The sequence below is a fragment of the Megalobrama amblycephala genome, linkage group LG16 (assembly GCF_018812025.1).
Source record: "Megalobrama amblycephala isolate DHTTF-2021 linkage group LG16, ASM1881202v1, whole genome shotgun sequence".
Lineage (NCBI taxonomy): Eukaryota > Metazoa > Chordata > Actinopteri > Cypriniformes > Xenocyprididae > Megalobrama > Megalobrama amblycephala.
Window position 1 is genome coordinate 16,626,673 of NC_063059.1, and position 26,060 is coordinate 16,652,732.

Genomic DNA, 26,060 nt, shown 5'->3' on the forward strand with positions numbered 1-26,060 from the left:
TTCCTCACTCCCCCTGGTGTTCACTCTGTTGTCTGTCGTCTGTGTTCAACTGCGGCCTTCTGGAGCCCCGGTTGCGCTTCGGTCGGCGGAGCCGCTGGTTCCGCCATCTCCCGCCGGTCCTTCAGCGCCGCCTGGGCTCGGCGACAATTCGGCTTCGGCTCCTGACCCGCAATGGCCGCCCTCGGCTCCTGACCCGCCATGGCTGCCCGCTGCACCTGACCCGCCATGGCTGCCCGCTGCACCTGACCCGCCATGTATGCCCGCTGCATGTCTGCCCGCTGCACCTGACCCGCCATGGCTGCCCGCTGCACCTGACCCGCCATGGCTGCCTTCAGCCCCTGACCCGCCATGGCTGCCTTCAGCCCCTGACCCGCCATGGCTGCCTTCAGCCCCTGACCCGCCATGGCTTTTGAACCTGCCCTGGAGACCTCCACTCCAGTTTGCTCCTCCCCCTGCACCAGCTTGAGGTCTCCAGGGCGCCCGCCCCCCTCCCGGTTGTTTCATCTACGGCGCGAGGACGCGCCTACCGGGAGGGGGGGGTAATGTCACAGAACCCTTGTTTCCCTGGACTCCATATCCCAAGATCCTCCTGTTTCCACACCTGCACTCACTTCCCTCGTCAGCTCCTCATCAGCACTCATCACCTGCACCTGGACTCTATTGTCTGCACTCCCATATATTGCACTCACTCCCTTCACTCCTCGTCCGTTCTCTGTTGTGTTAAGGTTATGTTTGGTGTTTCCTTGCCTTTGTTTGATTAAAGCTCTATGTATTGTGGAAATCCGTATCTGCCTCATCTCTACACCACCATACCGTAACACTATGCTTCCTTATTTAGCATGAAAATTAATGTGTAAAATAGGCTTTGAAATGTAAAAAATGATAAAACAGCTCTCATGGAGAAGACAGACTAATTACAGAAAGAGTTAATTGACCCTAAATGAACGCAAAACTAGATGTGGCATTTAAAATAATGTTAAAAAATATCATGTTTTATGCTTTTTCAAGGAATTAAAAAATCCAAATTCAGCTGGACTAAAACAATAATTTGTTTTGTTAAAATTCCTGTAAACGTTTTAGTCTGTCTGAAATCATATCAGTCCATTTTTTTCCTAATATGATTTTATCTCGGCTTTGTCCAGCAAGTCTACACATAAATCAGACTATATTTGCCCTCAGTGATGTGGGCTTGCTCTAAAAGCAGAAACCTGACTCTTAATGCATCGTGTTTCCTTCTGGAGCATCAGTGAATTTTGCAGCTTTTTTAATAGTTTTGTTTGAGTCCCTCAGTTGTCCTCAGTGTGAAAAGATGGATTTCAAAATCATACAGTCACTGCTAGGTTCAAATATGCAGAAGATGCTGGAAAATCAAACAATTTGCAGGAGGATGCAATGGAGGATTTTTTCTGAAGAACAGAGCTCAGTTTAACTGAGGGACTCATGAACAACCATCACAAAACAAACAAACAGTCGTGGATCATCCAGGTAATGACACACAGTATTAAGAATGAAGGGTATGTAAATTTTTGAACGGGGTCATTTTTTTAAATTCAGCTATTTTTTTTGTCTTGTGGACTTTATGTCATCTGTTATGTGAAATTTTCATGATCCTTCTTATTTTGTTAAAGTGATTAACATTTTTGCATATTCTGCAAGGGGTATGTAAACATTCGAGCTCAACTGTATATACACATTAATGAGCCAGAACATTATGACCACCTGCCTAATAAGCTGTTGGTCCTCTGTGTATAGACCCGCCAAGGCATGGACTTGACAAGACCCCTGTGTCCTGTGGTATTTGGTACCTAAACATCAAGGATTAACAGATCCTTCAAGTCCTGTAGGTTGCGAGGTGGAGCCCCCGTGGATCGGTGCAGCACATCCCACAGATGTTCAATTGGATTGAGATCTGGGGAATTTGGAGGCCGGGGAAACACCTTGAACTCTTCGTCATGTTCCTCAAACCATTCCTGAACAATGTGTGCAGTGTGGCAGGGTGATTATCCTGCTGAAAGAGGCACTTCTATCAGGAAACACCACTGTCATGAAGGGGTGTACATGGTCTGCAACAATGTTTAGTTAGGTGGCACATGTCAGATTTACATCCACTTGAATGGCCGGACCCAAGATTTCCCAGCAGAACAGTGTCCAGAGCATCACACCCTCCTTCCACCGGCTCGTCGTCATCTCATAGTGCGTCCTGGTGCCATCCCTGCAAACATGCCCCTGTGGGGCCCATGCTGGCTTTTTGCAGGCACAGTGGGCTAGGGCCAGCCCACACCAAACCTAAACAGGCCCAGTGCGGGCTTGCCCAGGTGAGCCACAGCTTTGGGCTCACTTTCGTTTCCCATGATCTGATTGGCTGTATTTTTATACAGCTTTTTCTGTTTTCTTAAATGACATACAAATGTATGTAAAATTACAAAAATAATCTGTTATTAATACAATAACAAAACATTTGGATGATAAAACAGTCAAATGACTGGCAGTAAAGTAAAATCTCCTTATTTAAATAAGCTGAAAACACTATCACATGATCAGCAGCAGAACATTAAACGCTAACAGATCTGTCCAGATCTCAGCATCTTTAATTATTACAATCCAGTTTGACTATTTGTTTCATACAAAACTTTTAGATGTTGATGTTTTATTGAAAATAGTCAATTTTGAAGTCACCGTTTTGGAGGAGAATGTTTGCTTTAGTTGGGATCTTGACCCTTGACTTTCTAACTTTAATGTTTCTCTGGCTGCTGTAACTGTGTGTTTCTGAAACATTTGTTTTAGCAAAAATTGCAAGAGAAATTCTGGTTAGATGAAGTTGATTACTTATTGATGTTTTAATCATCATGCAGTGGTCAGAATCAAAGAGATTTACATTTAGCTGAGTATGATTTAGGAAATATTTGAGTGGCAGATGCCCATTAACAAAAAAATTCTCTATTTGAGTGGCAGATGCCCGTCTGGCCATGCAGGGCCAGCGCTAAGGGGCCATCGTTTTGCCAATGAGCAAATTCTCAGGGGCCCTGCACTGGCAGCCCACTGGGGGCCCTTACGCCAGCCCTAAGTGGGCCCGTAAAGGGCCAGTGCAGGCTTGTTTACAGGGATCACTTCCCCAGGTAAACGATGCATACGTACATGGCCGTTGTAATGACTGAGGCAAATCAGACACAATTATTGGTTAGTTAACCAATAGTTTTAAGCTCACTCTGGAGTCTGTCCCCATCCCCCGGGAAGTTTTCAGTTACAAGTTTATTGCGCTGAGGAATGTGGTTGCCGCATGGAGAACAGAGTAGAGACACAGAAAATCTGCATCTTCCCTGCATTTTCCACACAGAACACAGACTCTATGGCATTAATGTATAGACAGACTGTGCTATAAATGATTCCTTCTCAGGAAATGGTATCCATTATTACTGATGTTGTATTGTACTCATTGTATTTACATGTTTGATGATTGTTAAATGTTATGACCTGCACGGTAACTTCAATCATGCCATGTTTAGTGTCTATACGTTCGTAGCGGGAAGATTTTAATGTTTGTGTATGCGGTACATCCATACCTGTGCAACACATCAGTATTAAAAGAATATTTAATAGTTCTGATTCAAGAACTCAGCTTGTTAATCTTTCTGGGTTGTAAAAGCCCTGACAGGAGGGGTGTTGCCACCCAGAATTACAACATCTTCATTGGTCCGGTCAACAACTGAGAGGTGTGACTTTGACCAGAGGTTAAAAACCAGCGAACAGTGCCACTCCCTCTCTTCTTCTTCCTTGCTTCTGGACCGAACAAATCTCCTTGCGGCCGGCCTCTCTAGGCCCGGCCGCAAGGCTGGTAGGCCCCTGGCCTACAACACCCAGCCATGTGCTCATCACCCAACAGACTGGCAACAACTTCAGATGATAACTTCAAGAGTTATCCTCAACCTGCAGATCCGACGCTCTTCAGCCTAAAGGCATCTTGCAAGTATAGTACATTTTAATGCTAAACAGCGATTTAGTATTGATTTGTAAAGACTTTACCTTTGCTATTGCTAAAAGAAACTGATGAGTCCTTTCCAGATTGCCTTTGACATTTCATGTAGCTCTAGTAACAGCATCTCTTCCGGTTCAACACTATCATTACTCATTCTGACTTGCGTGTGTGTGACCCTTTATGTATGTTATGTGTTTGTTAGTTTAGTTATGTGTTTGTGAGTTAGTTAATAAAGATTGTGCACAATACACGTTTGGTTCTGACTCCGTCTGCTAATGAATTTCCTCTTAAGTGATAGATCCGGACTACGTGAGTAGTACAGTACAATAAGAAATATTATTTTTCCATAACTTGGAAATTGACATTTCTTAGAATTAATAAACAATCAACACTGAGCGTTCACTGGACGAACAGGTTAACTGATTGTAATGTTAATTTTAAAGTAGCTACGTCCAGTTAATCTGATTAACGGATTTGCATATTCATAATTAATCATAATTAATAATCATAATGAGTTATGAATAATTATTAATATTTCCCCTTTGAGTTAATTTTCGCTACACCGTCCATGTGAAGTAAAAGTAAACGTGACTCATCAGACTAGACAACCTTCTTCCACTGCTCCAAGGTCCAGTTCCGAAGTTCGCGTGCTTTCGACAGTGGACAGGGGTCATCACAGGCACTCTGATTTGCCTGCAGCTGCAGCCCCATATGCAGCAGAGTGTGATGCATTGTGTTTTGTGACACATTCTTCTTCAACTTTTGTGTGACTTGTGCCACAGTAGACCTTCTGTTGGCTCAGACCAGATGGGATAGCCATCGATGTGCCCAACACCCTGTCGCTGGTTTGTGGTTTGTCCCTCCTCGAACACTGTTGGTAAATTCTTACCACTTCGCTGACCGGTGTTTGTCTTGTTAGCAGAATGCTTTACGATAATATACAGCTCAGATTTGAAAACAATTTCAAATTAAATCAGTATTGCATGTCCACATATAGTAATTTATTTGGTGAGAAGCCATGCAACAGATGAGATCACTGTACATTATCATTGACCACCCTGTCAGAATGCATTTTTTTGACAACAACCTTCTAGCCATTAGCAGAGAATCTTTTTGTTGTGTACTGTTTTTCTATTTTGATTCATTGCCTAAAAATTCAATAATTAGGTCCCACTTAATTTTTAGGTTCAGCTTTGCAATCCTTGCCATTTTACTACAACTCAGTCATATACTTTTCCACTGAGAAAAGGGATGTGGATGTTTTTAAGGGTTCCGTAAAGGTACAGAAAGCAGTTTCTGAGAAACGCTGTTTTCTGAATATTTGCTAGATGTCTGTTCTATGTGTGTGCTGAAATAATAAAAAAAAACATTGTGTTTGTACATAGTCCTGGCTGTGTAAAAAGGAGAAAACACAAAGTGGCTCAAACCGATCCACCGAGCAACAGAACACTCTAGTAGCAAATCAGCATTAGGGGGCGTATCTGCTCATGATGGGGTAGGAGAGAGAGTGAGCAAGAGGGAGATTTGAAAGACTGTAGAAAGAGAGAAAGCTGAGATAAAGAGGAAAGGTTAGAGGAATATCACTGAAAAAAGAAAGGTTAGGTGATCAGGCAAGAGCTTTAGGACCTGTGTTAACAGCGGAAAAGCTTTCCAGTGCTGGAGAGACGTTAAATAGCGAGAAGGCCTGAAAAAGGAGGTTGCTTTGTTTTTCGCTCGATACGGTAATAACATTGGTTTTTACGATGTTTGTTCGGGTGTCGATTTCAAAATATCCACAGTGTTTCTCATAAATCGCTTACTGCAACTTTAAAACTTTAACACTGAATGAATCTTACCTCTTGTTACTCCCTGATGATGCCATGATGGCATAATCTTTTCTGTTTCCACTGGAACTCCCCACAGACTCATTTCCATGGGATTCATTACTGTGCGACTCGTTACTGTGAGATTCTGTGCCACTTCCACTGGAGCCATTTCCACCCATCTCCATGTCCTCATGCATCTGTGTTTGAGGTCTGGGAGACGTGGGTTGGTCATGACTGCTGTCACTCCCCTCAGAGGCCCCGCCCATGTGGTGCAGGTGAGACATGGAGCCACACGGGGACTCCGGCTCCCCCTCCTCAGATGGTCCCCTGTACATGTAGGGCTTTGGCTCTGTCTCACCTGACATGGACAAGGTCAAGCTTTACATTTCAGGTCAAAGGTTCCTGATCCCATCATATTGTTGTAGCTGTGAAAAAGACATATGGTAAGATATATAGGTATATAGATATAGGTAAATTAATGAATACTCTTTTTTTTAAAGCAATTATATTTATTGATTATGGAAGTCATTAATCTCATAATGTTGTCTTTGGCTAATAAAACTGAAATACACGTCCATCTGCATGTGACTGATGTTAATTTTTCTGTCTGAATCAATAAATTTATTCAAAAATACATTAAAGTGCAATCCATGCAAACAATGGCTTGAATATACCGCCTTTATAATGAGCAAGTTCTTAAATTTTCAATTAAAATGAGTCAGGGTGATACAGACCCTCATGACTGTATTAATTATTGAAGAAAAGTTAGAAAGTTCCAAAAACTCTAAAATTATTTAGTTCTTTATTCAGAATAGACAGAAAATTCTCACTGGATTTATTCTTCATGCTGAAACATATGTCATTTGTTCAGAGTCAGTAGTGCTCATAAACGTGATAAAGATATTGTGAAAGACATGATGGGTTCCCCAATTTCCCCAATTACTTAAGACCATTTGTAGAATTACTTTTCATATCTCTGAAATATTAAAACGCTAATTTGTTAATACTTGTATATGTAGTTTATCAAAATGTATTTAATTTATTCATGATAGTTGTGTTAGTATTGTGTCTCTAATGAAAAAGACATTTTGAAGACATTTTGAATCAAAGGGGATTCATGACTCTTTAATAAGAAAACCTTGCAATAAAAAAGATGTATGTTTGAAACTTTTAAAAAGTATAAAACAAACAAACAAACAAACAAACAAACAAACAAACAACAAAAAGCAATTGCCCCTGTTTTCCCCTACTTACCTGATAGTATGAAATAACCTTTTATGTATGATGTACAATGTTCATTATGACCTATATAGTCTTCTCACCATAAAAAAAGAATGCTGGTCAAGCATTCATGATGTTATAAAGGCTATTGCTCACATGTTGTCTGGCTATCACCAGACCAAGCTCAATTTAAAGCTGAACATTGGTCTGGGGAGTCTGTATGTATTTTCTACTGCACAAGAGGCAATTGGATAGTCCTTCAACCAATCAGATCAACGATCCGGGTGACGTACTTTGCAGAGCGACGAGAAAACTCCAGACAGGTTTAGTTTATATTGGTTTGTAGCATTGATCAGCGGTTTGCAGAAGCAGCAATGGCATCGAGTGATTTTTGCAGGTTGTGCAAAAAAAAAAAAAAAAAAAAAAAAAACATGAAAGTGAGTGGTATTTACACCCCCTCGAGCGATTTGTTTGCTAAACTAAAGAAGTCATTCAGCATCGTCGAGAGTTTAAAAGGAATTGGATTGACGGTCGTGCTTGCCTTATCGTGTTATACCCGCCAATAGCGAGTCTGTGATTGGTTCCCGCAAAAGTGTAACAGAAGCAGTAGAAATGAATGTAGGGGTTTCCAGACTGAGTTGCTGGGCAAAATCAAATCGCCGGCAGATCAGGCTGGGTTTACCCAGTCTAGCTCACATGTACAGGTTTTTCATGTAGGTAATGGTTTTCAAAGGTTTCTGATATATACACTAAATAGTCCAGCTTCAGCTAAATTATTAATTTGCATTTTCAGAGCAAACACTACATATTAATTTCAACAAGAGATATCTCACCATAAACAAACATGCAACTTCATTTCATATTCTTAGGGCTTATGCTGCTGTAGCTAGTAATAAGACAATCCTCTGACAAACCTCCATTTGATACATTGTTGTCTAAAACACTCTATTGCTCACTTTATTTTGGGGCTCATATTTGTATTTTTCCCCGTAAGAATGTAAAACTAAAAAATAATACTATGTTTGTGCATGTGTTCTTTATCTGTGTTGTGTTCAGGTCTAGACCGCAATGTACGTGGACTAAAGAATTACATTAATATTATCAATATACCAATGCAAATATAATGGAGATAAAGACAATATAATAAACATTAGCACCGCTGTGAATATGGTTTTATAGACTTAAATGCATTAGTTTTATTTTCAGCTTAAACTACTCCCCCAGTCCGCCCCTCTACACTCACACACGTTGACCTGCAATGCACTGCACGGTACACTGACACAGTGATGTAAAAGTCGTGCTACCACCGATACAATTCGTGTCAAGATGTTTTTAATTGACATACACGCAGTAATACGTAACATTTCACGCATATAATATTGCATAAATAGTGTATTATAATCATTACAACTCAAAAATATAGGAATACTACACAAAACAGAACGATTAAAAAATGTCCGCGCATGCGCAGTACGCGAAAGGTTATGCAACATTTTTTGAACGCCTATGTATTATAAAAGGAAGTAGTCTAAAGTCACACACCTGCATCCACGTTTTATCCCAGTTATTTGGTAGTATCAATGTTTTCCCGGGAGTGCAACAAGAATTCTAGCATACTGTACAATACTCCATCACCGGTTCCCGATCAACTCTGAAAGCAGTGGCTCACACGCTGACCTCGATTTTGGCCCCTCCCCATTTACTTACTATTGGCTGCCGCACAAGGGTTCCCATGGAAAACACAACTGAGTGACGTCAATCCGCGCTCATTGGTGTATGGCTCCGCCAGTCTCTTTATATAAATCGGCAAGGCGCCGCACGTGGAATCCCATGCTGATGTTATGATCGCGGAAAGTGGAGTAACCATATAAATTTCAAGAACAACTGTACCAGCTTTCTACCTTATATAAAAATAATACATTTTTATGATACACGTTTTACGCTGCTTTCTTTACTGGCACACTTTGAATTTGAGTGAACTGAATATTTCTACTGTTACACTATTTCGTAGTCTGGCACACATTCACTGTTGTATAACGGCACTGATGAGGCACACCCACACATACACAAGACTAGTGCTGCGTCCCAATCCGCCTATACAAGTTAAGAAAAAGTATGCTACATACTTTTAAGGTGTGTTGCAGAAGAGTAGACAAGTCATAAAATGTCGAGTATTTCCGTGCATTTTATTTAATTTCCTATAGACCTCTTTGGAGCAGACGTCACAATTACGTCACTTGCAGCTGCGCGCGCATAGTGGTTGCAGAAAAATAGCGGTAGCAATTGGAGGAAAATGTGCAAAATCCACAGAATAAGAGAAAAACGTTTTGTTGTGCCTCTGGATGTTGGAATCGGAATGCAAAGAAATATAGTCTTCATTTTTAAAGAAAACCATCGTTGAAAACGTCCTTTGAAGCTAAACGGAGACGTTTCACAGACTGGACTGATGACACCTGCAAGGATTAGTCTACTATTAAAGCAGGAATTTGATGTAAACAGTAAGTCTACATAATATTCACACAGTTCAGAGGACATACATACATAGCAGTTACAGCATGAAATAATATTTAAACCTATAACATTTTACATAGATAACTTTTAAACATAGTCTATAAAATTTTTATTTCACAATTCTGACTTTTTTTCTTGCATTTGCGTGTTTATGACTCCCAGTTCGGCCATTATAAATCGCAATTGTGAGTTTATTTCACAATTCTGAGGGGAAAAAAGTCAGAGTTGCGGGATAAATTGCAATTCAGAAAACGAGTATAACGAGTTACAGGATAACGAGCATATCTCACAATTCTGTTTTTCTTTGTAAGAAATGTGAGATATAAACTCAGGTTTGCGAGAAATAAAAGTCAGAATTGTGAGATATAACCTCAAAATTAACTTTTTTTAATTCTTTTATTTCGTGGGTTCCATAGACTGCTACTGCTCAACTGTCATTTTCTGCAACCAGGTAGGCTCCGCCCATAAAAAACGTCATCGCTGTTTGCAAACACCAAATTGGTCTATACCGGTTTACAGAGGAAAGAAGTAGCACATTGATCTACCAGTCGTGGGTCTTTAATGCGGAGAACTCTCCTCTCCTTGTGTCTCTGATTCCCCTCCGTGGCTGGCCATGGGAAAATTTTTTTTTACAATGACAACAATAAAACATCAGTTATTTAAACGTTACCAACAAAGAAATGGATCGACTTCTTTCAGCTTGTTGAACATTTTTATTTGCACATTTCTACCGTGTGAGGGCTGAAGCAGCAGCGACTGTTTTCATGGTAACCAGTGAACGGAATTCTCCAAAACTACAGTGAAAACATCAAATCAATCATGCAGTGCAGTAATATAGCTTCTGTTTCCTGCAAACGACGCCATGGAGAATGTTAATATTTAATTTAAAGGCAAAATCAAAAGGTGCATGTATAGATATTAATTTCAGTATGAGTAGCAGAGGACGATCCTCAAATCTGTAGCTTCACAATTTCTTAGTTGGCATAATGGAGAGCAGGTTATCCAAGACCTGCATTAGGTAAGGAAAAATAATTACATAGTGCTTTACAGCTGCACATATACCAGTGCAGCTGTGTACGGTGTATGTAATCAGACTTTGGATGTCTCCTTTTTTCTTCTTCTTTTGAAACAGATTTCAAATCTTCAAATACTTTCTTATTTTTTCTATGCATTTACATTTTAATGTTTTTTTTTTTTCCAAATCAAACTGAAATTATAAAGAGTTCAATGAAAACAACTTTTATTCCTATGAAATGGGCAAGACAGAGCAAAAAGCCTGTATTAAACGTTTCAGTGAAATCAAAGGTCATCAGTGTAACATACAGCAGCACGAGCGCACACGCATACACTCTCATAATAGGTTTACAGTTGCACATTTACGTTTGCATATTGCACAAAGGCATCAAAACACCCCTAATAGATGGCCATTAGAGTACAACCTGCTCTAGTATAAATTGTAATTTATTTGATAGACACAAATCTTAACTCTTATTCTCTCATTTACCATAACAGCACAGGAAATGAACGTATAATTCTCTGGAATGTTGGTCCTATACTCTCTGCATTGCTCTTAATAATCTCACTATATCACAGTACACAGTATTTCCTCCCATTCACACATATGCATATTCAGTGTAAAAATAACATGCTCAGTGCATCTATACATCTCTAGTCACACAGCCAACAAGAAAAGCAGCAATAGAGACAGCAGGTTATCAGTAGTAAAAACATTGATAATTACTGTCTGTGCTTTAAAATATAGGCATTAATCAGTGATTACTACTGTCTGAGCTGTCAGTAGACAGTCCCCGTCACGACAGCTAGACCTCCCCTTTTTGGTCCACTGAGTCTTTTGTGCAGATATTCTGACTAAATAGGCCACTGAAATCTTGAGTTTTGATATGCAGGCATATACAATAGTAAGCCCATTTATATCTGTGAATTACTCTCAAAATAACAGGCACCAAAAACAAGCAATTTTCATGGATGTACCATTAAACAACAGGTTTGGCTACAATGCTGTGCTTACATTTAGATGAGGAATATATTTTATGGCTAGCACCACAGAACAAACTACATGAGAGGAGGGATGTTGGGGAAGGCCCTCAATCTTCACAGTGTTTGTTCAAAGTGATCCTCAATGAAATATCTGCGTGTGAAGCCTCTTCAATTTTACAGAAATTTCTGCTATACTGTACAAGTAGTACTGTGGGATATAGGTACAGTGCTTTACTATTACAACGTTTAAAATTCATAAAATATTTATACCTATAACATGATTCCAGTGTTTTTAAAGACTATTTCTCATAATAAAGTAGTCTGGCACATACAGTTTAAAAAAATTCAAAAGCAAATACAAACAAAAAGTTTCTTGTGCAGAGAGGCACATGTATACCTTTTGGTCTGATAAGATGCACTTCCTCTGAGCTTGTGCTCTGATTGGTCCATTTTCAAAAGTCCCGATACATAAACACGGCTGTACAAAAAAAAAAAAAAAAAAAAATCTAATTTCTGGATGGCCAAAACCTGCCTTGTTGTTTCAAGGTTCGGTAACTTCTCTTTCTCTCTGGAAGGACACATTGGAGTTGTTTATTGTTTATTGACTTTTCAGTGTTTTCAGTGGAGGAAGAAAATGCTGAAGTTCTTGCTTTTACATCCAGTGTCAAGTCAGGGTTTTGCATGGCTCTACTATGGTCAGAGGCAGCTGATATTCAACACAACAAAAAGGGGTAGAGGCTGAGTTTTTCATTTATACCTGCAGACTCTAGACCTCTGAAGATCATTTAGATCCATGTGATTCAGCCATCAATTTTCTGAGATCATAAATAAGCTGGTTTGACTGTAGTAGACAGTTTAATGCTGAATCCTGACTTCAGTTTGGTGAGATGTTTGTGTGGCCAGATGTTAGTGTTTATGAAGGGTGAGCCACAATGTGGGCCATCCAGTTGACTTTGGTGGTCCAACTCTCTCGCAGAGCTTCATCAAACTTCTGTCGGAACTGTTTGAGGGCCTCCTCATCGGTTTTACCTAATGCCAGAGAGTCCTGGAAAACAAACATACAGCTGGTGTCACTTCATATTTATTTGTTTACTTTGAATGGCATCTCATTTAACACAGTTAATGCATTGACCTAATTTGATGTTATAATTCTGTTTTGTGTGATGTTCTTATCTTTATTTTTGACTCTGACCTTATTTGCATTACACAAGCTCAAAAACACATGAGAGGTATATAAAAACAAAGACACAGATCAACATAGTAGCAGTTTAATATAACTGATAGGGCATTAATATAACAATATAACGGATATATGGACATTGGTCTTACATGTTTTAGCTTCCTCCACCTCACCTCTCCACCTCCACCTCCACCTCTTCCTCCACCCTCTTTTCTTCCTACTCCCCTACCTCCTTTTACTCTCTATCTCTTCTCCCTCCCAACCTCCCAGAGACAGCCAGGAAGTGAAGGATGATAATAATAAATAATTTCAACAAGAACAACAACAATAATAATACTAAGGACAGCGAGAGAGAAGAGGAAGAAAAGGTGAGAAAACAAATCTCATAAATAATACTAATTGTATTTATGATTAATGAAATTTACATACTGGTGTGTGAAAGTTTTTAATATACAAATGCATATGTGAGGCATGAATTTGATTCTAGCTTTGGTTAATATTAAGGATCAGAGGAGTGAATGTTTGAGTATGTCTTTGTAACATATCTAAATGCAGCTGCATATCTCTCCTAATGTGAAGCCATTGTATGACTGAGATTCTGTCTTTTTCAATTGAGTAATATTGTTTTCTTGGAGATTGCCAGTTTTTTAAAGTGAGTAATATTGTTTTCTTGCCGATTGCCAGAGTAAGAAGGAGGGGAACTGCGAGTTCTGAAGAGAGATTAATTTGAGAGATGTCTTTTAAAAGACAACTATGTGAGGGCAGGAATTTTGTAATTTAAGAAATCTGATAACTTTTATTGTTATACCATTGTTCTAAAATTGTTAAGGTTTCAATGAGTGCATTTGTATTCCGTGCGACTTGCTAGCCCTATTTTAAACATCTTGTGTTGTGTGATATGTGTTCCATGTAAGAGTTTTTACTGGATCAGTTGTATGTTTGCATTTGTAGTGTAGGGCTGAGTAAATATGGGCAGAACTCTTTACTGCCCTAGTACTTCAGAAATCCCTTTAAAAGGTATACATGTGAATTAAACGTGGCACAATGGCCTTTATCATCACAGTATGCTAATGCCTATCTAGTGCGAGGGATTCATCAATATGCTGATTGAGGACTGTTGGGACATTCCAGGCACAGGATGGTTCTGTCTGGAGAGACAGAGTCGTTTGCACCTCAATTACACATCTGTACGATTTGCTTCACATGACATATATGCTTTCATCTACATACTATTTATCTACTAGTGTTTTCTAACATGTAAATATGTCATGTTTGGTCTCATCTGACAGCTTATAAACTGAACTGAATGGCAGTGTACTTAATGGAGACATTAAAGTATCCTAAAGTACAATCTAGGTATTGCTTAAACAAGCATTGAGGAGAATATGCCAATGCACTTCTCTCCCTCTTGATCACCACCCATTTGCCATATCTTTTAGTTTCCTGTCGGTTTTGGTGTCGGTATTCCACTCATGTATAACGATGCTTTGCCAGGGTATAAGAAGGAAAGGTAACTGATGTTCTGGGAGAAAGGCTTTAACCCTGCCACTCCCGCACACCAATGCGTAACCTCTTAATACAAGAAAGGCTTTTACGGCCTCTTCTGCACAGCAGTGCATTATTCGTTACAACTAGGTTTTCTATACAGTATGTTGTTCCATTCTACTGTCTGTATATTTAAACATGTAACTTAATAAATAACTTTGCCTGCTTTAAAGGTTTTGAGAATCTTTCCTTTTGTAACTGATAACGTTGAAAGCTAACTTGATTGTAACTTTCATTGTCTAAACGTTTAGGTTAAATCCTATGTTTTCCTATCAGTTCTAAGGAAGATGAATAAGAGGTAAAAAAATAACAACTTTAATGGAGTCAGATTAATTATATTGGAGTCAGATAAATAACTGAATTATGCATTATGTCATCCTTCAACTGCTTTTTGTTTCCAATTATTAGTTCAAAATAGCAGCGTAAGCTTCCAGCCTTACAGTAGTTGAATGTTTTTCTGCAGACTCATTTCCAGAATTCTTGATGTTAAGATCCTTTCTGCATTGTTTCACTTATATTAAAGTAGTATGGATGAAATTGTATAATTTTGTCTGAATTTTAATGAATGACATTTTTAATGGGTTCTAAAAGTGGTGGTTGTTCTAAAATCCTACCTTTAATTGCCTCTTTAATGGAAATTTTAATTTGTAAATAATAGTAATTGTAAACTACTGTAAATAATATTGTTTCATTACCTTATTTATATTTCTGTGTTAACTGTGAGAATGTAATACATTTATTATTAGTGGTGTATTGTGTAATACCTGGGATATCCGAGAACAGTAAGTGGTGATTTGTTGATATTCCAGTCAGGGTTATGCCATAAAAGTGAGATGATGTGTGGTTTGAGGTCATGACTTGTTCAATTTTATTAATTTACAAATTGCCACAAAGCAGTTAATGTTGTTCTAATCTTTTGTAACATTATACATGTCTTTACTGTCACTTTTGATCAATTTAATGCATCCTTGATAAATAAAAGTATTAATTTCTTTAAAAAAAAACAACTTTTGAATGGTAGTGTATAATGTAAAAAAACTTTCTATTTCAGACACAACACAGGAATAAATTACATTTTAAAATATATTCAAATAGAAAGTTATTTTAAATAGTAAAAATATTTCACAATATTACTGTTTTTGCTGTATTTTGGATTGAATAAATACAGCATTGGTGAGAAGAAGAGACTTCTTTAAAAACATTAAAAAATCTTACCGATCTAAAGCTTTTGAATGGTAGTGTGGTATCTGCAATTGGTATCTGAGGATTTCCAGTCAGGATTTAGACCATATCATAATACTGAGACTGCTCTCATTAGAGTTACAAATGATTAGCTCTTATTATCTGTTCATGGTTGTATCACTCTATTAGTGTTACTGGATCTTAGTGCTGTATTTGATCATTTCAAACACAACATTCTTTTGAATAGAAGCAAAAATTACAATGGCATTAGTGGAATTGTATTGGGATGGTTCAAATCATACTTATCTGACTGTTACCGATTTGTAGTAGTAAATAAAGAGATGTCATACCGATCACAAGTTCAGTATGGAGTACCTGTACAACAAGGCTCAGTACTAGGACCGTTGCTTTTCACTCTGTGCATGCTACCCTTGGGAGATATCATAAGGAAGCATGGCATTAGCTTTCACTGTTATGCTGATGATACTCAGCTCTATATTTCTTCGCACACTGACGAAACTTTCCAATTCACAAAATTAACGGAAAGCATAGTTGATAGAAAAAGTTGGATGACTAGTAATTTCCTACTACTTAATTTTGGGGGGAAAAAAGAGAGAGAGAGAGAGATTTTAATTATTGTACCAAAAACTTCTGCACATAATAACCTAGAAAACTGTCTAACACTCTGTCAAGTCATTGTCGTCAGTAAGGAACTGGGTGTGCTCTTTGATCACAAGCTTTCATTTGAAAGCCATGTTTCTAGCATCTGTAAAACCACATTCTTTTATCTTAGAACTATATCTAAATTACGACATATGTTCTCAATGACAAAAGTAGAAAAGTTAGTTCATGCGTTCATGACTTCAAGGCTAGATTATTGTAATGCTCTACTCGGTGTTGCCCTGCATATCTAATAAACAAACTCCAGCTGGTCCAAAACGGAGCAGCTAGAGTTCTTACCAGGAAGTATGACCATATTAGCTCAGTTCTGTCAACACTGCATTGTCTCCCTATTAAACATCGTATAGATTTTAAAATCTTGCTAATTACTTACAAAGCACTAAATGGTTTAGCTCCCCAGTACTTGAGCGAGCTCTTAACACATTATAGTCCTTCACGTCTATTGCGATCTTAAAATTCTAGCCAGTTGATAATACCTAGAATATCAAAATCAACTGCAGGCGGTAGATCTTTTCTTAATTAGCACCCAAACTCTGCAATAGTCTTCCTAGCCTTGTTCGGGAAGCAGGCAAAATCTAGACTAAAAACACATCTCTTTAACCTGGCATACACATAACATATCAATTTCTGTTATTCAAATCAGTTAAATGATTGTTAAGCTGCATAAATTAGGTCAACCGGAACCAAGAACATGCTAATATTAGTCTGTCAGTCTCATCTGTTTCCCGAGGTTATCATAGTCAGCTGGATCCAGTCCATATCCAGATCAGATGGTGGACTTGCACCTATACATGACCACAACGCAGCAATGAATGTCAGCAGAGACAGTGTCTACTAGACAATCCCCTGTGAAGGCCTCATCGACATGACAGCCATCAGCACAGATCCTCAGCAAAGACCACACGAACCAGACGAACCAGACACGAACACGAACCTCCACACAGACCCCTAAGGACAGCTTCGCCTCCATACCGGCATGATGAATCAGATCTTCAAGCAAAAGGAACTGGATGAATATTTGAATGCTACAGATCGTGATCTGAATTCAGACTTTTGATGCAGTCTGAATCATAATCACATCTGAATAAACACTGAACTGACTTCAGCTGAACAGCCAAAATGCATAATTTTCCTGTTATCACTGTAAAGCTGCTTTGAATCAATCTGTATTGTATAAAGCGCTATATAAATAAAGGTGACTTGACTTGAATAGTGTATATATACACACATGACAATGAATGCTTTAATAGATCATCATGCACCTGCTCAAAGACAAATGTACCAGTTTATAAACAGTTTACTTTGATGTGTCCAGTGTAGACAACCTTAAACAGTTGTGCCACATTACGTCAGCTGGTGCAGGATATGCTTATTATAAGCAAGATGCTTGCGTTTGCTCTTGCCAGTGTGTTTAGGCTAATCAGTTGCTTACTGATGACACATAGCAACACGGCTAAATGTATTCAAAAATGTCTTTTGCCTATGTCACAATGTGAGGTAAGTCTGGCCCTGCATACAAAACGCGGAGGGATACCAGTGGTTGTCCATAAAGGATATGCTGTAGCAGTAGCCTAAAAACCCATATAAATCCAGTTTTTTAATTCTCATACCACTGTTTCCAAAAGCAAACAACAAACGGTCCTAATATACACTCATGGTGCGCTGTGGCACTACCGAAAAATCATAATCCTAACAACTCAGTAGGCCAAACAGTTACTCATATTTTCTAAATCATTATTGGTGTCCAGAAACCGTATTCAATACGCTATGACTTAACAAGCAGATATAAGACTTCCAATTCTTCTGAGGCCATACAATAGCTTTGTGTGAACAATTGACAAAGTTAAGAAATTATTTTCAGAAAATATTTATTTTTGCCATAGCTCTCTAATACAGTTTACTTGTTCAAATCTGGCGCATTCACAATATGCATAACAAGCAATGAAGTTTCTTCTTTATATATAAAAATAATGCAAAGGATGCTAATGCCAAGATTTTCAGTGAACTTGTTAAATTTCTTTTCCTCAAACAAATCTATAGTATGACTTCATGTGGATTATTTTTATGGTGCTTGTCAGTCTTGTTGGAGCTTGACAGCCCCATTACTATTCGCTTACCATTTCATATGGGTTTTGAGCAGTTTGAGAATGAATAAATGACAATTTTCATTTTTGGATGTACTTTCCCTTGAAGGAGATCCTTGAAGGGAATTATGCGCTGTACGTGTCTGTTTACCTTTAAATACTGGATATCTTTGACAGATGTAAGCTCTGGGAGGCCTGCTGTGAGCATCAGAGCAAAGAGTGTGATGAACAGATTTCCATTCTTCCTCAGAATCAGATACGCTTCCTCACAGTATTGCCTAAAACTACACATATATACAAAGCACTATGTTAGATTAGTGTCCTATATCATGAAAAATAATGAAAAAGAGAAATGGAATTGTGCATTAAGAGGGGGGGAGATAAAGCAAATTAGACAAAGAAGTCAGTCACTAACTTTCCAAATTTCTCAGTGTTGCCCGTTTTTCCCTGTTGAATCACGTGGATGAAGTCATGAGTGAGGATGAAAGGAACACGCTCACGCTTGATCCCAAACTTGGATTTAAAGTTTCCTAGGATATGACCAAAGTCTATGTGGAAGAGCTGAATTACACACACACACACACACACACACACACACACACACACACACACACACACACACAAACACAGAGTTTGTAAATATCCTGTCAATCTAAAAACAATCAAACTTCATTACCATTTTAATCAAAAGAAGGGACTATAGAATGGCATTTTAAAGCAGCATACGTTCTGTGGGAACATGATACATTCACATGGATTCATGTGTAGAACGGTTTCCCAACCTACCTGCCCTGTACTGCGAACCATGATGTTGTCGCTATGACGATCACCAATGCCCAAGACGTAGGTGGCAACACAATAACCAGCACATGATAGAGTGAACTCCTCAATGGCTTTGTCCAAAGCATCTCTGTCAACACATCACATCACATCACCAGTCAGTTTTGACACAGATAGCATTACTGCATTAAAAAAGACAGCATTTATATATATATATATATATATATATATATATATATATATATAAAAATCTATTTACAATAAGAGATGATAACCAAGTGTGAGCTGCTAATCAAAAGGTTCGGAGGTCAGTATTGTGTAAAAATTCAAGCATCGCGATTGGATTAAGTGTTTAAGTATACAGGCCTACTTTTGATTTATTCACCTGATATTTGCCAAATTCTGTGACAAGCTGCTCTATGCTGTATATTCATATATATATATATATATATATATATATATATATATATATATATATATATTGAGTTGAGTAAATTGTGTAAAACTCCTTATATTTTATTATTTTGTGTAAGTATGATTTATATAAAATGTGTATTATCCATTGACAAGACTGTGTCATGTAGATTTCAGAAATGACAGAAGGGGGCACTACCCTATTAATCTATCAATAATCGATAATCTCAAGATGCCAAATAATAACAAAAACACAACAACAATTAGGTCCCTATGAAATCCTTTTAGCTTTTTTGCCAAATTTTGTTTTATTTTTACCCAGATTCCGTTTTTATATTTTAATTTATTTCTGGATTCTATATTAATGTTTAAATTTTAGTAATCAAAAAGTATGTCTAATTAATTAAAATAATGAAACTATAACAAAATAACTTTTTATTTTTTTATTATCTTTTTTTTTTTTTTTTTTTTTTTTACAATAACAGGGCCCTATGAAATGGTTTTTTTTTTTTTTTTTAGTTGTTTTTGATTTTTCTTAAATTTTGATTTAATACAAATGTATTATGAAATGGTAGTAATCAATCTGATCATTGCATGCAATCCTAAAATACAGCATATTGCAAAACGGTATTTGCTGTTTAGGCTTAAAGGTGCTATAGAGGATTTGTTTTATACATTTTTGCAATATTACTTGAAACTGTCTTTACTTACTAACTGATAAAAGACTATTTATTAGGTGCACTGAAAGGAATAATATCAATATACATCATCTGTACATGAGGTAGGGCCTTAAAAACATCAGCCAATCGTTTGTGTGATCATTGCATAAACGATTGGCCCTCTGGCTTGTCAATCACTGCCATTACGTTCCTTGTGAGAGATGTGTGTGCTCCAGTAACTTTCCACACTCCACAGGCGCCGCATGCAATGTTTTTGTCAGGAGTAACAACTGCAGATTATGAGTTACCTGCGGTGAGTCCGACATAATGAATCCACGAACACGACACAGTGAATGCCGGTGGTAAACAAATACTCGTGTTCCAATACTCGTGCACGAGTTTTGGGAGGTGTTCCCTCGAAATGAGCTGTGAAGGAGGGGGGTTGTTCTTATGCATGTGCTCATTTCAAAAACTCCCCATGCAGCCCCTGTGTGACTCTCCATAGCAAACAAATGACTTCTGGTCCATCGGCTGTTGTTTGCCGTGTGCAGTGGAAAGGCAGCTTAACTGTACGTCATGTTGGGTTAAACAATCTCGGGTACGGACCGGTTCTTCAGTTTAAAGCCCATGCAGAATTCTAATCTACATCACAATTTGATTAAGTGTTTAAGTATACAGCCCTACTTTCGATTTATTCACCTGATATTTGCCAAATTCTGTGACAATCTGCTCTATACTATAAATTCCATTTTTATGATTGATTGGTTTTCAGGATGATTGGATTTTATGATTTTAGCAGAAATCACAGGGCCCTAAACAATGTAAATTTCAATATCCAAAGGCTTTAGAATCAAGAAAACCAAATTTGTATTGAAATAATCAAATACTGTTAAAAAGAGATATCAGAAGTATAACTGTAGTAGACAGGTATAACTCACCCCGAGTTCTTGTCTTTAAGCCAGTTCAGCAGCGCATCTTTATTGAAGGCGGCAGCAGCAGCCATGTTGCTGCTTGTTTTTTGGATGTTCGCAATGGTATCAGCTGAAGACACAACCTCAATCAGACCAGAGTGATCTCCTGTTGCCAAGCAGCCATAAGGCACAATTCTGAGGTGTAAAAAAAACAAAACAAAACATAATTTGAAGCCATAAAGTCATTAACTGCAACTAAATACAGCGGTCACTCCTTGTGCTTAATCGTGTTACATACACATACAGTACTTTTAGAAGTGCCAACCGAATGCACTCCAGGTAATGAGAACCACATTTATACAAATGTGTTTTTCATTTCAGTAACATCACACTCTTTTGGACACTGGCAGTTGTGGTTGTTATAGATGCTAGAAAAAAACTGAAATTGTGTTAACAGTGTTAACTCACTCACAAATTTTGATAATGTCTCTCTTCACCAGAACTGCTCTTTCAGGGAAACCTATAAATAACAGTCCAGAGCGAGCAGTTGTTCAAAAACAGCTGTTGAATCTCTTTAACCCCCGTGCATAAGCCTTCTCACAATTCCAAGACACTGTAAACACAGTGCAGAGCACTATGAGCCGGAATTCTGATGTAGAACCCGGAAGCGCTGCACTGTGTTTACAACGTGAACAGCATAGGAGACTGACTGGGAAGAGAAGAAATTGTTGAATTAAGTTGTTATTTTTATTTTGTTTTTGCGGACAAAAAGTATTTACTTCGCTTCATAACATTAAGTTTGAACCACTGTTGTCAACGTGGACTATTTTAATGATGTCTTTACTACCTTTCTATACCTTGAAAAGTGCAATGACTGTTCCTCAAAGGGCTCAGGAACTGAGTTTGAAAATGTAATGTCTGTGGTTTGACCTCAAAAATAGAGGTACTCCAACAGATGTAAATGCAAATTACTAATAATGGCTAGATGATGAAATGTCTCTGGTCACGAATAATACTGAAAAACAGCTCAACCAAACAGGTTAAACTCTTGACATTCATATTTCTAGTTTATGGCTGAAACTAGTAAAAATTATTGTCAATCATTGCAGTTTAGGGAGTAACTAAAATATTACAAATGTGTAATAATTTTTAGGGGATTCGCTACTGTTGCAGTTGCAGTTAACATTCTCAAAATGTTGTGTTCATGGCCTAAGATAACTCTGAACGCTAGAGGGAGCCATTTCCATTGTTGACAGGCATTCAAGTACAACAATTCAATGTTAGGTTAGGTCAAAAGTGTTCTTATCAAAATCTAGTTTCAAAGATTGAAAAAAAAAAAAAAAAATCAAAGTTTGACTCAAAAATATTTTGATTGGCTTGTGTCCAGAAGCATTTACAAGCACCTAAAACAACACTGTGTTCAGTGTGAAAGGAAGTGGTGAACATGAGGGCATCCTCTGACACTCTGTAACATTCAACCTTTTAACCAAATGTAAATCAAATTCTACTCTGTACTCATACTGCCCTTCTGTAGAAATAGCAGGGGCCCTCGGGGGGAATCGCTATGGGACCGCCATAGCTCTGGGCCCCTTTCCTCAGTTTCACCTTTCCCCCCACTAGAGACACACACACACACACACACGCACGCACGCACACACACTCTCCCTCTCTCTCTACCTGAGGTCCAGGTTGGCCTCCTTCCATAGCAGATCCATCAACCTCAAGATCTGTAGAGTCAACATGTCCTGTCTCAGGTCTGAAAAAGACAGATTAAAAGTATTGTAATGTCATTATGCGACAGCCTTTTGTCTAACATTTGATCCATCTGTCCCTCACCATCTCCATTTTTGAAGATGATGTCCACTGTGTCTCCTCCCAACAGCTTGTTATTGTAAACAATCCACAGAGGTTTCATCTTGGAGTCCATGTATTTGCACTTCTCAACACTGGCAGAGAAGGGAAAAAAATCTTAGTTTGTAGTATTTTTCTAAAATGATGACAATGACAATTTGATAAAAGAGATCACTCAACACATCAAAACGGTTTGACTACTGTATATAATCTTCCATCAAAATGAGTCTTTGAAACCACTTATTTTCAGCTGACATCACCAACCCTACGTAGGTACACCACCAACTCCCCCAGCCACCCGTCATACAGAGACAACTTTTCATAACCCGATTAGTAAAATGGCCTTTGCATGGTTACTTTAAGAATAATAATGAAAATAAACAATTCTTTTACCAATTAATATAGTTCATTAGCCCCATAAAATTCAACTGATGTGCAGTAAACTTTGAAAACGCTGTTTGCATAAAACGAAACACACAAATCTTACTTGACTCCAGCGAGCAATAAGTTGGGGTTGAGAGGTGAATGCAGGTCGGAAAGAGTCTCGATGAATCCCGTCTGTCGAAGGCATGTCATCATGGCCTCTTTAAGATGAGCTTGTTTTGCCTTCGTTTTTATGGTGGCCAATTTAATCAGCTCATTTACAGCTTTCAGCTTACTGAGAGCTTCAACCTACAAAATAATTAATAACACATCATAATGTTAAGCTCCAGATTGTTTGGCCATACAATCCTGCCTTCAAAACTGCTTCAGTCTAATAGACTGCTTTAAAACGTCCTGAGCTGTTTGAAGAGGGACAGTAGCTGGGTTTCCATCAACATGTTTTTATGCACATTTTGGGATATCACACACACAAAATGCAATGGAAACAGCAAGATGCAAGTAAAATCGCGCATGAAAACTTATACACTCACGTAGAGCGGATAATTTTATTCAGAAATAGGAAATGCACAGAAAACAATGATACAAATGCATTTAATGAATTTTTCTCCATTCTGTCAGTTTGGAGTTTGTGTTACTTGCCACTGTTGCCTCTGGCTTGCTTAGTTGGGGACATTAATATTCAGAAATATTATTGACTTGACTGCACTGACATTATTGGATGAGAACATCTTATAATTGATGAATTTTACACAGTTATTGAACTGAACTGAATCAACACTGAACTGACCTCAGCTGATCAATAACACTATTGTCTTTTCAGAGCAGTATTGAACTCAGTTTACATTATTGAATCATTATTTTACTGTTTATTAATGTAAAGCTGCTTTTAAATAACCTGTATTGTATAAAGCGCTATATAAATAAAGGTGACTTGACCTGAATGAACAAATTCCTTGATTCACATCAAAACAATATCATGTTTTTTAATGCCTAAACAAGTAATGTGATTGAATAATACGCTAAGCAGAGAAAATGTCAGCAGCATAGCAATATCGTTGCATGGTTTCTTAAATGTTACTTTGGTCATTTAGTTGCTCTTGAACACATCTGCACACTTGACGCTCTAGAACTTAATTCCATAAATGTTTAATGATATTTAGATGTAAAAGTCAGGAGCCTGCTGACTTTAATTTTTTTTTACATTTAATCGCTCAAGAGATGCTTTTATCCAAAGCGAATTACAAATGAAAAACACAACAACAAAAGTGATTCATCCAAAAAAGTCCCATAAAGTAACAAGTACTAAAAAAAAAAAAAAGTTAATCTCTTCAATGTAAAATCAGGAGCGTCCAATTCTGTGAACGCCACCTTGCAGAGTTTAGATCCAACATTAATTGAACGCAACAAAACAGGCTTATTAGGTCTCGTGTCTGAATAAGTCGACTATTCTAGGTGAAAAGCAGTACGTGAAATGAGCAGTTTGCCCAAATTCACAGTATTCATAAAACAGAAGGTAAAAAGTACCCGGATGACCTTCTACTTCCGGCAACATTCTCAAGTTGGAACATCGAAGGTCAGCAGCAAAGACATTGGTTAATAAAGTGAGCTTAAATACATAAAGTATATTTGTATTATTTATCATATTTAATTATTGCAGGTTTGCGTAATATTCTGAGTTTGCATTTCACTGTTTTCATTTATTTTGTGGATATTTTGTTGCAAATTTAAAAGTAATGCATTACTTTACTAGTTACTTAAAGTAATTTGATTACGTAACTCGCGTTACCTTTAATGTGTGAATGCTGCACGACAACATTATGGATGAGGTACGTCTGGATTGCATCCATACTATACAGAATATATATTTTTATGTTCTTCATCAAATGTAACACGTAATCTGACAGTACATGACTCATTGAACTTACTGATTTAACTGCACATTAAACATTGAATATTTTGTAGCAGCTTTTATTGACACTGTGTCACAGAAGAGGTGACTTTTGACTTGATTTTGAAATGTCCAGCTGTCATTTCTGGCAAGCCTTGACTGTTAAGTACTGTTCCTCTTCACTGATACAGTTTGTCCAAATCTGGCATTTGCACTTGTTATTTTTGACACTGTTCCCTTTAACACATTTAAAAAAAAATTGTGACCAATAGTTGACCACTTGTTAGTCACTCCTCATAATGCTAATTATTAAAGTGCCTCTATTATGTCATTTTAAAGGTTCCTAATTTTGTTATGGAGGTCTCCTACAATAGGTTTCATGCATCCAAGGTCAAAAACATTTTAATTTTCTCATAATATACCTGCACATCACCTCAGAGAGTCTGAAAAATGTTAGTTCAAATATTCAGTCTCTTTAAGCCCCTTATTTCCAAGAGCCTGCTTTGCTGTGATTGGTCAGATGGCCCAGTCTGTTGTGATTGTTCGACCACTTACAGTGTGTGTCGGAAACCAAATGCCTATTACCATATTGGAATCTCAGCTCCGGATCTTCCTCAGTGCTTAATGCACAGGTATATGAACGATGGTGTCATTGTTTCCTTATCATTTACAGTGTGATCCTTATGAAGTGCACTGCATAAAGAAGAGTTTTCCCCACATGACAACCCAAACCAAACTCTTCCAGTCTCAGCTACAATTACAGTGTTTGAGGGTCAAAGTAGATGTTGTTCAAAGGCAGCCAAGAATTATACAAATTTGATAATATGTAACAGGAAGTAAGACTGGAGTTACTAACAACTCGTTTTTGGCAGTTCAGAATCGATTCCTCCTTTTAGGAGACAATAACTTTATTTGTCGTGCACTTTGATCTTTGAAACTTTGCAGACCTTTTATCTTCACAAACAGCTATATTACACACTGCATAAAAGGTAA

General features: G+C 37.8%; 2 protein-coding genes across 4 annotated transcripts in view; both read right to left on the reverse strand.

The window, feature by feature from the left end:
* Positions 1–8,703, reverse strand: part of LOC125248347 (period circadian protein homolog 2-like) — a 36,435-nt gene extending 27,732 nt beyond the window's left edge. The window contains 2 exon segments of the mRNA XM_048160105.1: positions 5,809–6,203; positions 8,542–8,703. Of these exon segments, the coding sequence (XP_048016062.1) occupies positions 5,809–6,143 (335 nt within the window). The 5' untranslated portion in view covers positions 6,144–6,203; positions 8,542–8,703.
* Positions 8,704–10,203: 1,500 nt separating this feature from the next.
* pik3cb (phosphatidylinositol-4,5-bisphosphate 3-kinase, catalytic subunit beta) overlaps positions 10,204–26,060 on the reverse strand; it is a 69,499-nt gene continuing 53,642 nt past the window's right edge. For all 3 annotated transcript variants that reach the window (XM_048160934.1, XM_048160932.1, XM_048160933.1), the window contains 8 exons: positions 23,283–23,467; positions 22,781–22,890; positions 22,622–22,700; positions 20,972–21,139; positions 18,967–19,090; positions 18,596–18,741; positions 18,332–18,464; positions 10,204–12,553 (listed from right to left, as the gene is read on the reverse strand). In XM_048160934.1, coding sequence (XP_048016891.1) covers positions 12,422–12,553; positions 18,332–18,464; positions 18,596–18,741; positions 18,967–19,090; positions 20,972–21,139; positions 22,622–22,700; positions 22,781–22,890; positions 23,283–23,467 — 1,077 coding nt within the window. In that variant the 3' untranslated portion in view covers positions 10,204–12,421. The remainder of the gene's footprint in view (positions 12,554–18,331; positions 18,465–18,595; positions 18,742–18,966; positions 19,091–20,971; positions 21,140–22,621; positions 22,701–22,780; positions 22,891–23,282; positions 23,468–26,060) is intronic.